Raw genomic sequence first — 14,181 nt, forward strand, 5'->3', positions numbered from 1 at the left:
GCCCCCTGTGCTGGTGGGGGGTCTGGGCGGGCGCAGGTGAGTGGCCGTCAGGTGCTGCCTGGGGGGAGGGCAGGAGGGACCGGGCGCCGGGGGGAGGGGCCCTTCTCGGGCAGGATCTCCCTGCAGGGGGGGAGAAGTGCCCTTGACTGCAGGGTATTTGTGCCTGCCTCGCAGGGCGGGTGTTCATGCCGCCAGGAGGTGCCAAGATCTGGCCTGGCTGCCAAGCAAGGGTCTTCCGTGGCCTGCTCCCCCCCCCCCCGCATCACGACCCTGCTATTCCTGGGAGGTCACCCCCCCCCCCCCCGAGGACCCTGCTTAGCTTCTGGGGTCGGGCTAGAGTGGGATTTCCCCCCCTGGAGTGGATGGGGGACCCCAGAGTTGGGGAAAATGATTCCTCATTGCAAGATGGGGGGGGGGCCTGGAATGAGGGCATCCTGCCTTTAGCTGTTGCTCCCATCTGGGTGACCCCCCCCCCAGGCCAGAGCCTTAAGGCCATTTGTCTCACTTGGTCCCCCACATAACATGCGTGGTCGTTAAATGTTATTCTGATTCCTGCTCTGGAATCCATTGCCCCAGGGTGTGTGAATTTAGCAGGGAAACTGACTCAGAAACCGGAAATCAAAATAGGATTTCAAATGGGTATGAATAAAAAAAAAGAAAAGAAGTGGAATGTGGTTTATTGGGGTAGGGGGCCACAGAATCCACCCCCCCCCCAAAGCATTCGTTTTCTCCAGGGGAAGTGATCTCTGTCGTATGGAGAGGAGCTGTCATTCCAGGGGATTCCAAACAGATAAATATGTAGAAAGAAAGAGAAAGAAAGAGATGTACCACAGGTGTGAACACAGCAGGACAAGGCAGGGGGTGGCTAATAACATAAGACCAAATGGTTCTGTGGCAACCTGGATAGTCCAGGGATATTGTCAGGGAGTCCATCCCTGGAATCTAGGTTCCTGGGGTGTGTCCAAGAAACAGTTTCCAGCCTCCAGGAGGGACCTAGAGTTTTCCCAGAATTACAGTTGATCTTCAGATTGGTTCCCCTGGAGAAAATAGGTACTTGGGCATTAGACCCAGCTGAGTGCCCTCCCTTCTCTCCCCATGTCTCCTTCCCTCAGTCGCCATGAATTTCTCAGCCCAGAATTTGCAGCCCTAGAGGGTGTGAAATGAACACTTGGAAGCTCTTCTGATTCTTAGGCTGGCTTTTCTTTCCCCAGGGAGAAGCTCCAGATGCCAGTGGAAACTATCCATTTTTGCCTCTGTTTGTGTTGACAGCATCAGAAAAGACACACACCCCTCGGCTTGGGGATTCCCTGCAGAAGAATCTTCTCTCCCCTTCCTCCTTCCCTTTTCTTGCTCTGGGAGCAAAAGAGGTGGAAGAGCAAGAACCTTTGCCCTTTCAATAGACAGCACTCGGGCACCTACAGATGGTGGCAGTTAGAGGGGCTGAAGCCATCATGAGGGGAGGAAAAGACTTGGGAGGCAGAGGATTCTGGGAAGAAACCAGGCCAAACATCTTCCTGGGTGAGAATGCCATTGGATTGGATGTGCAGCGCCAGCAATTCCGGCAGTTCCGCTACGAAGATGCCCAGGGGCCCCGGGAGGTGTGCAGCCGGCTCCACCGTCTTTGCCGCCGCTGGCTGGAGCCGGAGAGGCGCAGCAAGCGGGAGATACTGGACCGGGTGATCCTGGAGCAGTTCCTGGCCCTCCTGCCCCCGGAGATGCAGGGCTGGGTGCGGGAGTGCCGGCCGGAGAGCAGTGCCCAGGCGGTGGCCCTGGCCGAAGGCTTCCTCCTCAGCCAGGCCCAGCCCCAGAGAGAGCAGGTGAGTTGGTTTCATCCAAAAGAGACAAAAATATCTGAAAATATCAGTCTTTTCTGAAAGCTGCTCTGCCCCGTTCTTGTGCAGATGAGATTCCCCCCTCTTTAGGCAGCCTCTTCCAGGGGTCAGCATGGAGCATTTTAGGGCTTTAGGATGTACGGGAAGCCCAAACCAGATGCCAGCCCCACTGAGAGCAGCGGGGGGGGGGGGACGGACGAGGGGCAGAACCCTTCCCTTTATTTGTCTGACTCCTCTCTGTGTCTCCTGCCTGGCATTTCAGGGGCGTGGACCATTCATGGAGGCGTCTGCTGAGTCAGGAAAAGATCCGTCCAAGACCTGCCGTAATTCACAGTTTGGGGCCGTCAAAGAGGAGGACCCAGCCTGGGACACCTCCCCAGGTGAGGGCTCCGTGGGCCTGGCCTGCTGCAAAGGTCCCAAGATGGGTGACTTGTCTCTTGTCTCACACCCCAAGGTGCCCAAAACCGATTGCTGTCACTGGCCCTTTGGCCTGTGTCTGTGAGTCTGGATTTGTCTTTTTCTTCCCAGGCTTCAGAGCGGCCTCCCCAGCACTTCCCGGGCCGTCTGCTCTTTCTCCTGGAGCGGCAGCATCCGCTCTGCGGCCGGCTCGGACCGAGGAAGGCCCCGTGTCCTTTGAGGAGGTGGACGTGGACTTCACCCGGGAGGAGTGGGAGCTGCTGGATCCCGGCCAGAGGGCCCTGGCCATGGAAGTCACGTTGGAGAATTTGGGGAATGTGGCCTCTCTCGGTAAGGGCCCCTTTGAATTCAGTTGACAGATGTTGAAATGAATTAACTCCCCCTCCCCCCAAAAAGGGTCTAAATAAGAGGCTCAAGCCTCTGTAGGGTAGAACGTAATGTAAAATGGAATATTAATATTATAATTAAGCTGCCAAGACGGAAAATACAGCCTCCTTCAAATCCTGTAGGTACATTGGCACCACTGCATTCTAAGCCGGCCCTTCAGCCCAAGTTTGGAGCAGGACTTCCAAGGATCAGGTGACCCTTCCAGGCTCATGTTCGGGTCTCCCACTTGCTACACCCCTGTGCGGGTCATAGTCTCCGCCTCCAGCCTTCTGGCTTTTGTTCGAGAAGTCAGGAAGGGACACGAAGCAAAGCTGGTTTGGAATATTTATTCAGCCAGAAGTACCAGAAGGAACTCACCTCCTTTTGTTTCTCCCAAAGGAGAACTTTTGACTCCCAGACCTGAAGAAGAAACGACATCTGCATGGAGTTGCAAGGAAAGAGAGGCAGCAGGAGGTGGGTACCGAGGAGGGAGGCCCCTTCTTAGCTTGGGGCTGGAGGACTTCCTCAGAATCGGCCCTAGAAAGAACAGTGTCCCCCCTCTTTTTTCTTTGCATGTAGAGCAAAAAAATAATACAGGAAACAGGCTGAACCTTTTTGAAAAGGGCTACAAACCTCTCTCTCTTCGCTAGAGCAGGGCTTCCCGGACAGGATTGCCTGGAGCCTTGGGGGTCCACGAGGGCCTTTCCCGTCTATCCTGCCTTAGTGCCCTCAGCCTCAAACCACTCCTGGCATTGCTGTGAAAGCAGAGCACTGGGCACTTCCGTTGACCTGGGGACCCCTGGCTGGGAATCCCTGTTGTTGTAGAGACAGAGGGTGAAAGACACTGGGGACTTCTCTTTGGCCACTCATTGAAAGCTGGACATTCAGAGCTCTTGATAGAATCATAGAATCTTGGCGTTGGAAGGGTCCCTAGAGGACATCTAGTCCAACCCCCTGCTCAATGCAGGGTCAGCCTAAAGCATCCATGACAGAAAGGTTGTTGTAATGTTGTAAAACTATCACACTGCTCAGTTGCTTGTTTACCCCCCGTCCCGGGGGCCTGGGGAAACGGCTGCCACAGGGGACTGGACAGGAATGGATTGGCCATTAAGGCCACCGAGGAAAGCCCCACTCTCCAACCGCATGGCTCTCTAGCTTGTTCAATCTGTGGTTGAATTTGCCTTCCGGTTGAATCTTTGGCAGGGACGAGGCGGCAGAAACTGCTTTCAGAAAGATGGAGTTTTGCTTTGTTTTCCCTGGCCGGAGGCTCTGCTGCTTACCTGTGCTCTGTTTTCTCACCCCCAGGAAGTGGTCGGCAGGGAGGTGAGGGAGAGCGAGAGCCTTGTGGGGCCTTGGCAGGCAGAGCCTGGTGGCCAGAGGTGGGTAAAAGCAGGACGGATCGAGAAGGAACAAAGACGCAGGAGGGAAGCCGAGCGCAGAACCCGCCAGATACATCTTGTGCGTCTCCACGAGGGGCCTTGCAGGTCACCCCGATCCCTCAAGAAACCCATCCTGGAAAGGAAAGGAACAAGTGTCCGGTGTGTTCCAGAATCTTCAGCAGGAAATCGAGCCTTAATGTCCACCAGAGAATCCACACAGGGGGAAGACCCTACATATGCTCGGAGTGCAGCGGGGCCTTTCGGGAGAAAGCACACCTTACTGCGCATCAGAGGACCCACACGGGCGAGAAGCCCTATACGTGTCCGGAGTGTGGAAAGAGCTTCAGCCAGAGCAAAAACCTGACTTCCCATCAGAGAAGCCACACGGGCGAGAAGCCGTACAAATGCCCTCAGTGCGGGAAGGGTTTCAGTCAGAAGGCCAGCCTTGTGAAACACCAAGGGACCCACACGGCAGAGAAACAGAGTCAGGGTCTGGGGAGAGGGAAGAGCTCCCGCCAGAGCAAGCACGTGGCCGCGCGTCTGACACCCGACATGCAAGGGAAGCCACACAAATGCCTGGACTGCAATCGTGGCTTTCTGAACACGTCCAATCTGATTCGGCATCAGAGGATCCACACAGGAGAGAAGCCGTACAAATGCCCCGAGTGCGGGAAGAGCTTCCGGTGGAACGCCCAGCTGATTTCACACCAGAAAGTCCACACGGGGGAGAAGCTGTGCAAATGCGCTGACTGCGGCCAGAGATTTTGTAACATCTCCAATCTGGTCAGGCACCAGAGGATCCACACGGGGGAGAAGCCCTATAAGTGCTCCGAGTGCGGGAAGCGCTTCAACCAAAGGACCAATCTGAAGTCGCATCAAAGAGTCCATGCAGCGGCAAAACTCTACCATGCCTTGGGGTACAGAGAGAGCAAAGGGTCGAGCCCGGAATCCCCTGCGCATTGTGCTCTGCAGCCCCAGTGCTCAAGCCCCCACGCCTTAAGCCAGAACTGCAGAGAGCATCAGCGCCCCCCTCTGGACGCCACCCAGTTTGTACGACTTTATTTCCACAACCTTCTTAAAAATAGCCCTGCTGATTAAGGTTGTCTTACTGGAAGAAGAAGAGCTGTTTCTTGTACCCCATTTTTTACTACTCGAAGGAGGGTTGATGGCCGTTCTCTTCTCACAGGTGCGTGAAGCTGAGAGAGTTCTGAGAGAACTGTGACTGAGCCAAGGTCACCCAGCTGGCTGCATTTGGAACAGCAGGGAATCAAAGATTAGATGCCGCCCTACTTCTGCACTACACCACGCTGTCCGGACCAGGCTTAGCCTGATCTTATCAGATCTTGGAAATGAAACAGGGCTGACCCTGCGTAGTCCTTGGGTGGGAGACCACTGAGGAGGTCCAGGCAGTGGCCACCCACCCACCTCTGAATACCTCTTGCTTTGAGAAAGCTACGAGGTTGGCTGATACTTGGGGGCATTTCATGGAAATGCCGGGATGGGCTGAGGACTCTTCTCCTTGTAAGATGTGAGCTAAGATGGTCATCCTGGGTCATGATGAGTTATCTGAAATTGTACATTTCTGGGCCTCCTGCTGGGCAGTTTCACTTGGGTGTCCCTGAGTTTGCTCTTTCTGCTCCTGGTCTGCACCATTTCCAGGCCACATCGCTCTATTTCAGATGGAGGGACCCAGATTCAGGGGGGTCGGCCTCTTGGTCTGCAGCAGCCGAACAAAGTACGGGTACAGGGGCACCTTGAAGACCGGCAGAATTTTATTCTGGGCAGAAGCGTTTTGTTTGCAAGACGTACGTGGGAACATGAAACCTTGTGGGTTTTCCGGGCTGCGTGGCCAGTGTGGCATGTTAGTTGTAATCCCTGACCTTTTGCTGGTGACTGTGGCTGGCATCCCAGGTCGATGGGAATGTCTCCAGGCCAAAGTGTGGAGTGTGTAAACAGTTGCTGGGTCTTTTACTTACTGTGTTAGGCTGTACAGAGGAGCCATTAAAATTCCCAAACACCAATACAGTTCCAACAACAACAACAAAAGTCTGAAAATCAACAAAACCAGCCCTAAAAAGCACCAGAATAAAAAAGGGACTCTAAAAACATCTCACAGTGGTTCATAAAATAGGCAAAATCTTTACTGGTGGACTTTCTAATGACCTCCACCCAGCCACAGCGAAAGGAGCTTCCTGGTTCCAGTCCAGCTCCTGGGAAACTCCCAAATAAGACCGGAATGTGATGCGTCACAGCTCCCCTCCCCCGAGAATTAAATAAAAAGCCCAGCAGCTGTTCATTTAGTCGGCACTTTGGGCCTGGCGAGATGCCCATCTTGCCGTGTCCTCCCTCTGAAGATGTCAGCTGCAGTGACTGGCGAAAGGGGCCGCTCGGGCCCACAGTCCGGGAGCCTCACGACAGCCCTGCAAAAGCCTTGGCCAGACTTTATTGGACTTAAAGGTGCCCCGATGTTTTCCAGAACTGTGCGTATCATTGGAAGTGGGGGCTCACCAGGAATATGGTGGGGGTGACATGTATGGGGAGCCCATCAGGTTTCCAGGCCGAAGGTGTTTGCCACTGCCTGCCTCTGTGCAGAGACCGTGATCTTTGGGGGTCTCCCAGCCGAGGACTCGCCAGAACTGAACTTGCTTCGCTTCCAAGATCTGACTGCCCCGAGCGATCCAGGTTAGGGCTCCAGGGATCTGTACAAAGGCACTCTGGTCCTGGCTGTTTTGTGTTCAGCCCCCTCACTAATAGTCCTTCGCGTTTTCTCTCTTCCACTGAGGCTACCCAGTCAGATGCAGCAGCCTCCATAGGCTTTTAGAGGACCTTGGCTGGTCTGGAAGGAGCATGGAAGACAAGAAGGGACATTCTTGCCTAAGAAATTATTTCTGTTCCCAGAAGAGCCGCTTTTGCTTGTCCTGCTGGCTGATTGATGGCCTTTCTTTATGCTGTTAACCATGCCGAAATCTCATTTAACTCACTCACACTTTGTGTACAATTGCAGTAACCAGGAATAATTCTGCAGGAGAACTGGAACCTCCCTCCCATTTGGAGGATCTCTCTTTTAAAACATGTACTTTGTCCAGCAGGAAGAGGCTCTCGAAATAGTAAAGCATTTCTCAAAAGGCGTGTGTCTGATTTACCCAAAATAGGATACGGATTCCCTCCAGACGCTCGCTGACGTTCGACTCCTCCCTAAGCCGGCGGTTGGATTGTGTGTTCTTGGGGGCTGGAGGTTTTCTTTTGTTTGACCAACATTGCGTTTCTGCCCCTCTAGTGGGGAAGCAATATATATATATATATATATATATTGGTTACCAACTCCAGGTTTGGAAATATCTGGAGATTTGGGGGTGGGAGTGGAAGTTTGGAAAGGGACGGCTATTTGTTTCTTAAAGCTCTAGGTGCTGCTGCTGCTGCTATTATTTCTCTTGCGTTCTCACCCCTGGGGCAGTGCGGCTCTGCATTCTTGGTGCTTTCTTGGACTTCCATGTGGTTTCTTGCCTGGTCTCCCTAGTTTTCCAGTTCTGGGACACAGCAAGGCGGGAATCTCTCCGTACCCAAGTGTGGAGCACATGAACAGTTACTGGGCATTTCATTTCCTTTTCGAGAAGGGGGTGGTGACACATCGTATTCCTGTCTTATCTGGGTGTCCCCCAGAGGGTGGGCTAGTAGAACTCCCCCCAGGCACAGGAAAACCACCCCCAAAGTAAATAAAATGTCCGTCTGGAGGGGGCCCCCGTCGTCTCCCGAGCTCTCCTGCAGCTCCCTTGTGTTCCCGGCCTGGTTGGCATCAGGCCCCCTCCTGGCTTCCCCACCTGCTGGGCCCGGCCAGGCTCACTGGCTTGAGCCACCTAGGCAGTGCTCCCCACGTCTTGGCTGCTGTGGGGGATGGAGTCTCGCTCATGACCCCCTCCTGAGGCCCCCCCTGAACCTCCCCCTCCCCAGCCCCCCCCCCAATTACCAGGTCTTATCTTCCTTGGAGATGGCAACACAATCTTCCTGCCCAACAGTCAACTGACCTTTCTGTGTCTGTCTGCTAAGCCCCCCCCCCTTCCATACATATTTCTAGGAAGGCTGTGCCCAGGGTGGGGGGTTCCCCCAGCCCCCACCCCGTTCTCTCCCTCCCAGCCCTTCCCCAACCTGAGTTTTGTCTGCCTCCCGTCTTCAGCTCTACTTTATTCCCCCCCCCCATTTTCCTCCTCTGCCTCTTTTTAGCCACAAAACAGGCCCCTGAAGCAGGTAAGGCAGAAATTCTGTGACTGGACCAAAATCATCCAATGAGTCCCTGCAGGAAGGTGGGGCTTCGAACCTGGGCCTCATAGACCATGCTGTGGAGCTCTGACCGCTCTGCCTTCTACTGCCCGGATCCGGTTCAAGGTTTTGGTTTTAACCTTCAAGGCTTTACGCGAGTTGGGACCCACATACCTGAGGGACCGCCTATCACCCTATGCCCCCCGCAGAGCCTTACGTTCTGCGGGAGAAAATCTGCTGGTCGTTCCCGGCCCCAGGGAAGCACGCCTGGCCTCGACCAGGGCCAGGGCCTTTTCGGTCCTGGCCCCTACCTGGTGGAATGAGCTCCCGGGAGAGCTGCGGGCCCTGCAAGATCTTCCATCATTCCGCAGGGCCTGCAAGACGGAGCTCTTCCGCCAGGTTTACGGTTGAGGACGAGGCTAACATCTATGCCCCCCCCCCAGGGACTCGGGACCTGGGATTGAGATTGGGGATTAGTACCATCAGTATCCCCTCTCCACCTGCTTGTAGTAGGAGGGGGAGGTTGATTAGCCTATCTTGCCAGGTTAGCTTGCTAACCGATAATGTTATATTGTAATTGTTGCTGAGGGTTTTTAATGGATTTTATTGGGGGTTTTAAAATGTTGTAACCCGCCACGAGCCGTAAGGGAGTGGCGGGCAATAAATCGAAAGATAATAATAATAATAATAATAATACTGCTGAACATTAGGAAGGAGGCAGGCCTAGCGGCATCACACCTCTCAGGGGTCGCCGGTGGGCCCCAGGGTGCCCCCCTCCCCCAGCAAGGGACAAACAAAAAATAAGGAACGTTGCCTGGAACCTCCGGGTGGGACCTGGAGATCTGCCAGACAGATGGACACCAGGCAACAGACAGCTGTCCCTCGGGGGGGGGGGCATGAGCTGCAGTATTATATCCCCCCCAAAAAAATCTCCAGACATTTCCCAGCTGGGAGACTGCAAGCTCAGTTATGCCTGGCCCCAAATCGGGTCTGCAGAGGGCTCTGCTTCCTCCCCCTTGTGCTGACTGACAGAAGCAAGCCTTGGAAGGCATCCACAGAGAGAGTCCCTTCCTTAAAGGGACAGTCATTTTTGGATTTTTTATGTGGCCCAGTGCATCTGGCTGAGATTTCGCAGTTTTCTGCAAACCAATGGCCCTTTTCAGGTCTGAAGCTGCTGGTAGGAGGCCTCTCACCTCCAAAGCACTCCTGCAGTGAGCGGCTGCCAAGCTCCTAGGTCGGCCCCCAGCTAGAGGGATCGCCATAGATCCCAAGGACTCTGTATGGAATGTTCACACAAACTCCCGCCTCCCCCAATCAGCTTCGCCCTGTATCTGCAGGAGCTACGCCCTGGTTTTCCTTCTTCGATAAGGAACAGGACCATTCCCCAGCAAGGAACTGTGGAGGGCTGGTACCATTGGGCCTGTGGCTGAAGCTTTTCCCACCTTGGAAGGCTGCATACAGCTCTTCCCCTGGTGTGGACCGGGTTGTACACAAGCAGGGAGTATTCCTAATGAAGCCTCTTCCGCGCTCCAAGATTTTGTACACTGTCCCGGTTTGGCTTCTTGGATGGTAAGTCAGGCAAAAGTAGTTGCTGGAGTCTATTTTACCCCCTGAGAATTTAAAGGGTTTCTCCCCTCTATGAATTCCTGGAATGGCAATAGGTCTTCAACTACAGTAATATATCTTCACATGCTCAGAGCCTTTATTTCTCTCCTCTCTGGATTCTATGATCAGGATTAAGGGTTGAATGCAGAGTAAAGCACTTTACACAAACAGCACTTCGTATAGTTTTTGCCATGTAGATTTGTGACTGAGGAAAGCTCATTCCATACAGCAAGAATTTATTATGGTTTCTGCTTTATCGATTTTTTGGTGTTTTATTTTTCTTCTGAATAATGGTTATTCATCGTTCCAAGCATTTATACAGTTTCTCGCCCCTTTATAAGAAAATGGGCTATAAAATTGACACAGCTTGTTCCATAGTATACGGTTTGTTCCTGGTGTGGATACGTTGATGGGCACTAAGATGGACATGCTGACGAAAGCTCTTTCCACAGTCCAAGCATTTATAGGGCTTCTCCCCTGTATGGATTTGTTGATGGACAGTAAGACTGGTGCTCCAAACAAAGCTCTTTCCACACTCCAAGCATTTGTATGGTTTCTCCCCGGTGTGGATCCGTTGATGAGTAATAAGATATGAATTATGAGCGAAGCTCTTTCCACATTCCAAGCATTTATATGGTTTCTCCCCGGTGTGGATCCGTTGATGAATACTAAGATATGAATTATGAGCAAAGCTCTTTCCACATTCCACGCATTTATATGGTTTCTCTCCAGTATGGATCCTTCGATGGCCAGTAAGTTGTGAACAATGAGCAAAGGTCTTCCCACAAACCAAGCATAAATATGGTTTCTCCCCTGTGTGGATTCGTTGATGAGAAGTAAGGTATGAACTCTGAGTAAAGCTCTTCCCACACACCAAGCATTTATATGGTTTCTCCGCTGTGTGGATTTGTTGATGGCCAGTAAGGTATGATCTCTGAGCAAAGCTCTTCCCACACTCCAAGCATTTATATGGTTTCTCCCCAGTATGGAGTCTTCGATGAGCAGTAAGATGTGAATTCCGAAGAAAGGACCTTCCACACTCCAAACATTTATATGGCTTCTCCCCGGTATGGATTCGTTGATGACCAGTAAGGTGTGAACATGTAGCAAAGCTCTTTCCACACTCCAAACATTTATATGGTTTCTCCCCGGTGTGGATTGTCCAGTCTGATTCAAACACCTGGGATTCAGCACCCTGAGAAGCAGGGCATTCATCGTCTCTCTCCTGTTTCATTCCAGGGTTTTTCCTCTTGGGTTTTTCTTCCAATGGGTTCTGTTTAAGTTCTTCCTTGGATTTATTCTGGGGAGCATCAGCTTCTAGAATGAAGGGAAAAGGCCATCATTAACTATTCTAGATATTTTCAAATAGGTAGCCATGTTGGTCTGAAGTAGCACAAAAATGTCATGTAGGGAGTTCACAGTCTGAGGAAGAGTGCTTTCACTCGAAAGCTCATGACTAGAATAAATCTTTGTTGGTCTTAAAGGTGCCTGACTGGAATCTGATTTTATTATTTTTTATACTGCACTCCCCCACATGCAGTCAGCTGGGTGACCTTGGGCTCACCACGGCACTGGTAAAGCTGTTCTGGCTGAGCAGGAATATCAGGGCTCTCTCAGGGGGTCTGTTGTGGGGAGAGGAAAGGAAAGGTGACTGTAAGCCACTTTGAGCCTCCTTCGTGTAGAAAAAAGTGGCATATAAGGGCCAAGACTACTTCTTCTACTATGGAAGTTCCTTACAGGCCCCTTTTCCTGGGTGGATTTGTACAAATTGGGTCAATACAGTCGACTAGATGGGACCTTCCACAAGCGATGAGCTGGGACTGGGTCTGTAAAACCCACCAGAAATCTAAAACCAGAACTGAAGCAAAGCAAACTCTAAGCACGACACACTAGAGGACCCAACACCACCTAGAAAGACACAACTGTAGAGAGCAAGAGAGAACATGGTCCCGAGTAACGTATCCCAGTCACTTGATGAATCAGTTTTGCACAGAACCACCCTAATATCTGGGCAGAAGAACAAAGTTGGAGTCTGGGGTTACCTTGGAAACCAACACAGCTTAATTCTGGGTTCAGCTTTGGAGTGAAGACAAACTTCCTCAGACAACCTGAAATAGCAATAGGCCATCCAAACGTTTTGGCAGAGAGTAAGTAACAGCATCAGGAAGACACCCAAGATACGCTGTCCACGAATTTACTCCTCATTTACTCTCTGCCAATACATTTCGACCAGTCCAGCATGGCCACCCACTTGAAGTCTATCTGTGCAGAAAAGCCCTCTTGAATCATTCCATTTTGCCCCAGCCAGGTGGGAGGAATCCTCTTCATCAAGGGCAGGCAGGAAGGATCTACAAACCCACCTCTTTAAAGGGCCGACAGGAACAATTGGTACAATCCCAACAGTCATGCAGATCAATTAATTTCAGCATCAATCAATTAAAGTCAAAGGGGCCCTTACCGAGAGAGGCCACATTCCCCAAATTCTCCAACGTGACTTCCATGGCCAGGGCCCTCTGGCCGGGATCCAGCAGCTCCCACTCCTCCCGGGTGAAGTCCACGTCCACCTCCTCAAAGGACACGGGGCCTTCCTCGGTCCGAGCCGGCCGCAGAGCGGATGCTGCCGCTCCAGGAGAAAGAGCAGACGGCCCGGGAAGCGCTGGGGAGGCCGCTCTGAAGCCTGGGAAGAAAAGGACAAATCCAGACTCACAGACACAGGCCAAAGGGCCAGCGACAGCAATCAGTTTTGGGCATCTTGGGGAGAACGACAAGAGACAAGTCACCCATCTTGGGACCTTTGCAGCAGGCCAGGCCCACGGAGCCCTCACCTGGGCAGGTGTCCCACGCTGGGTCCTCCTCTTTGACGGCCCCAAACTGTGAATTACGGCAGGTCTTGGACGGATCTTTTCCTGACTCAGCAGACGCCTCCATGAATGGTCCACGCCCCTGAAATGCCAGGCAGGAGACACAGAGAGGAGTCAGACAAATAAAGGGAAGGGTTCTTCCCCACTTCACCCCCCGCTGCTCTCAGTGGGGCTGGCATCTGGAGCACAAGGTCCCTTCCCAGATGGGGCAGGGAAGCACACAAACACCCTTTGCCTAATATGACCCCTGGAAGAAGAAGAGCTGGTTTGTATATCTTGCTTTTCACAACCTGAAGGAGTCCCAAGGCAGTTTACAAGCCCCTTTCCCTTCCTCTCCCCACAACAGATGTCCTGTGAGGAAGGTGGGGCTGTGAGTGCTTTGAGAGAACTGCTCTACAGCTCTGAGAGAACTGGGACTGGCCAAGGCTACCCAGCTGGCTGCATGTGGACAGGGAATTGGAAATCAAACCCAGTTCTCCAGATTAAAGTCTGCCACTTTTTAATCACTACACCATGCTGGCTCTCAAGAGGCTGCCTAGAGAGGGAGGGAAATCTCATCTGTGAAAAGATGCCTGAGGAAGCACTGCAGTTCTCACACACTTTTGTCTCTCTGGCATGAAACCCCCTCACCTGCTCTTTTTGCTCCAACGCCTGGCTGAGGAGGAAGCCTTCGGCCAGGGCCACCGCCTGGGCACTGCTCTCCGGCCGGCACTCCCGGACCCAGCCCTGCATCTCCCGGGGGAACTGCTCCAGGGTCACCCGGTCCAGCATCTCCCGCTTGCTGCACCTCTCCGGCTCCAGCCAGCGGCTGCAGAGTCCGTGGAGCCGGCTGCACACCTCCCGGGGCCCCTGGGCATCTTCGTAGCGGAACTGCCGGAACTGCTGGCGCTGCACATCCAGCTCAATGGGGTCCTCCCCCAGGAGGAGGTCGGGCCTTGTTCTCTCCCAGAGTCCTCTGGGCCCCAGCTGGCTCCAGGGCCCCCCCCCACCGTCTGTAGGTGCCCCAGAGCCCCCTGCCGCAGGGGCCAATGCTCTTGCTCTTCCGCCTCTTCTGCTCCCAGGGGAAGAATGGGGGCTGGGGGGGGTGAGTCTGCTGCTGAGGACCCCAAGTGTGTGTGGGGGGAAGGTCGGCTCTCTTGCCCCAGGGTGGAACTCCCACCCCTTCCCCAGGCAGCACCTGACAGCCACTCACCTGCGCCTTCCACTCCCCCAACCAGTGCAGGGGCGGGGCAGGAAGTGACTTCCCCGGCCACGCCCCTCCTCCCTGGAGGCCTCTCTAGGAGTGCAGCCCTGACAGATGCTCCCTTTAACCCCTTCAGAGCCCCTCTCCCCCCACACAGCCAGCCAGAGATCCCGGCCAGTCGGCAGGGCAGGGCAGGGCAGGGCAGGGCGGCTGACGGCGCAGCTCTTTCCTTCTCTCCAAGCTCCGGACAGCTCGGGGGGGGGGCGCAAGGGTTTTGCACACCG

At 53.5% G+C, this 14,181-nt stretch overlaps 2 protein-coding genes across 4 annotated transcripts in view; one reads left to right on the forward strand and one right to left on the reverse strand.

Moving 5' to 3' along the window:
- LOC143833806 (uncharacterized) overlaps positions 1-14,181 on the forward strand; it is a 36,460-nt gene continuing 22,279 nt past the window's right edge. Inside the window, 6 exon segments of the mRNA XM_077330032.1 lie at positions 1-36; positions 1,212-1,817; positions 2,095-2,212; positions 2,361-2,579; positions 3,015-3,089; positions 3,921-5,086. Of these exon segments, the coding sequence (XP_077186147.1) occupies positions 1,422-1,817; positions 2,095-2,212; positions 2,361-2,579; positions 3,015-3,089; positions 3,921-5,086 (1,974 nt within the window). The 5' untranslated portion in view covers positions 1-36; positions 1,212-1,421.
- On the reverse strand, positions 9,653-13,992 carry LOC143834069 (uncharacterized). Of its 3 annotated transcripts, none has more exons than XM_077330637.1 (4): positions 13,345-13,647; positions 12,679-12,796; positions 12,312-12,530; positions 9,653-11,167 (listed from the first exon to the last, which is right to left on the reverse strand). In XM_077330637.1, the coding sequence occupies exons 1-4, from the start codon at positions 13,483-13,485 to the stop codon at positions 10,203-10,205; spliced, it is 1,443 nt and encodes a 480-aa protein (XP_077186752.1). In that variant the 5' UTR covers positions 13,486-13,647; the 3' UTR covers positions 9,653-10,202. The 3 variants fall into 3 exon arrangements, with proteins under 3 accessions (XP_077186752.1, XP_077186751.1, XP_077186753.1); XM_077330636.1 differs by having other exon boundaries at positions 9,655-11,170; XM_077330638.1 differs by lacking the exon at positions 13,345-13,647 and adding an exon at positions 13,907-13,992 and having other exon boundaries at positions 9,656-11,170.

Source organism: Paroedura picta, chromosome 3, assembly GCF_049243985.1.
Source record: "Paroedura picta isolate Pp20150507F chromosome 3, Ppicta_v3.0, whole genome shotgun sequence".
In the NCBI taxonomy this organism is placed as follows: Eukaryota; Metazoa; Chordata; class Lepidosauria; order Squamata; family Gekkonidae; genus Paroedura; species Paroedura picta.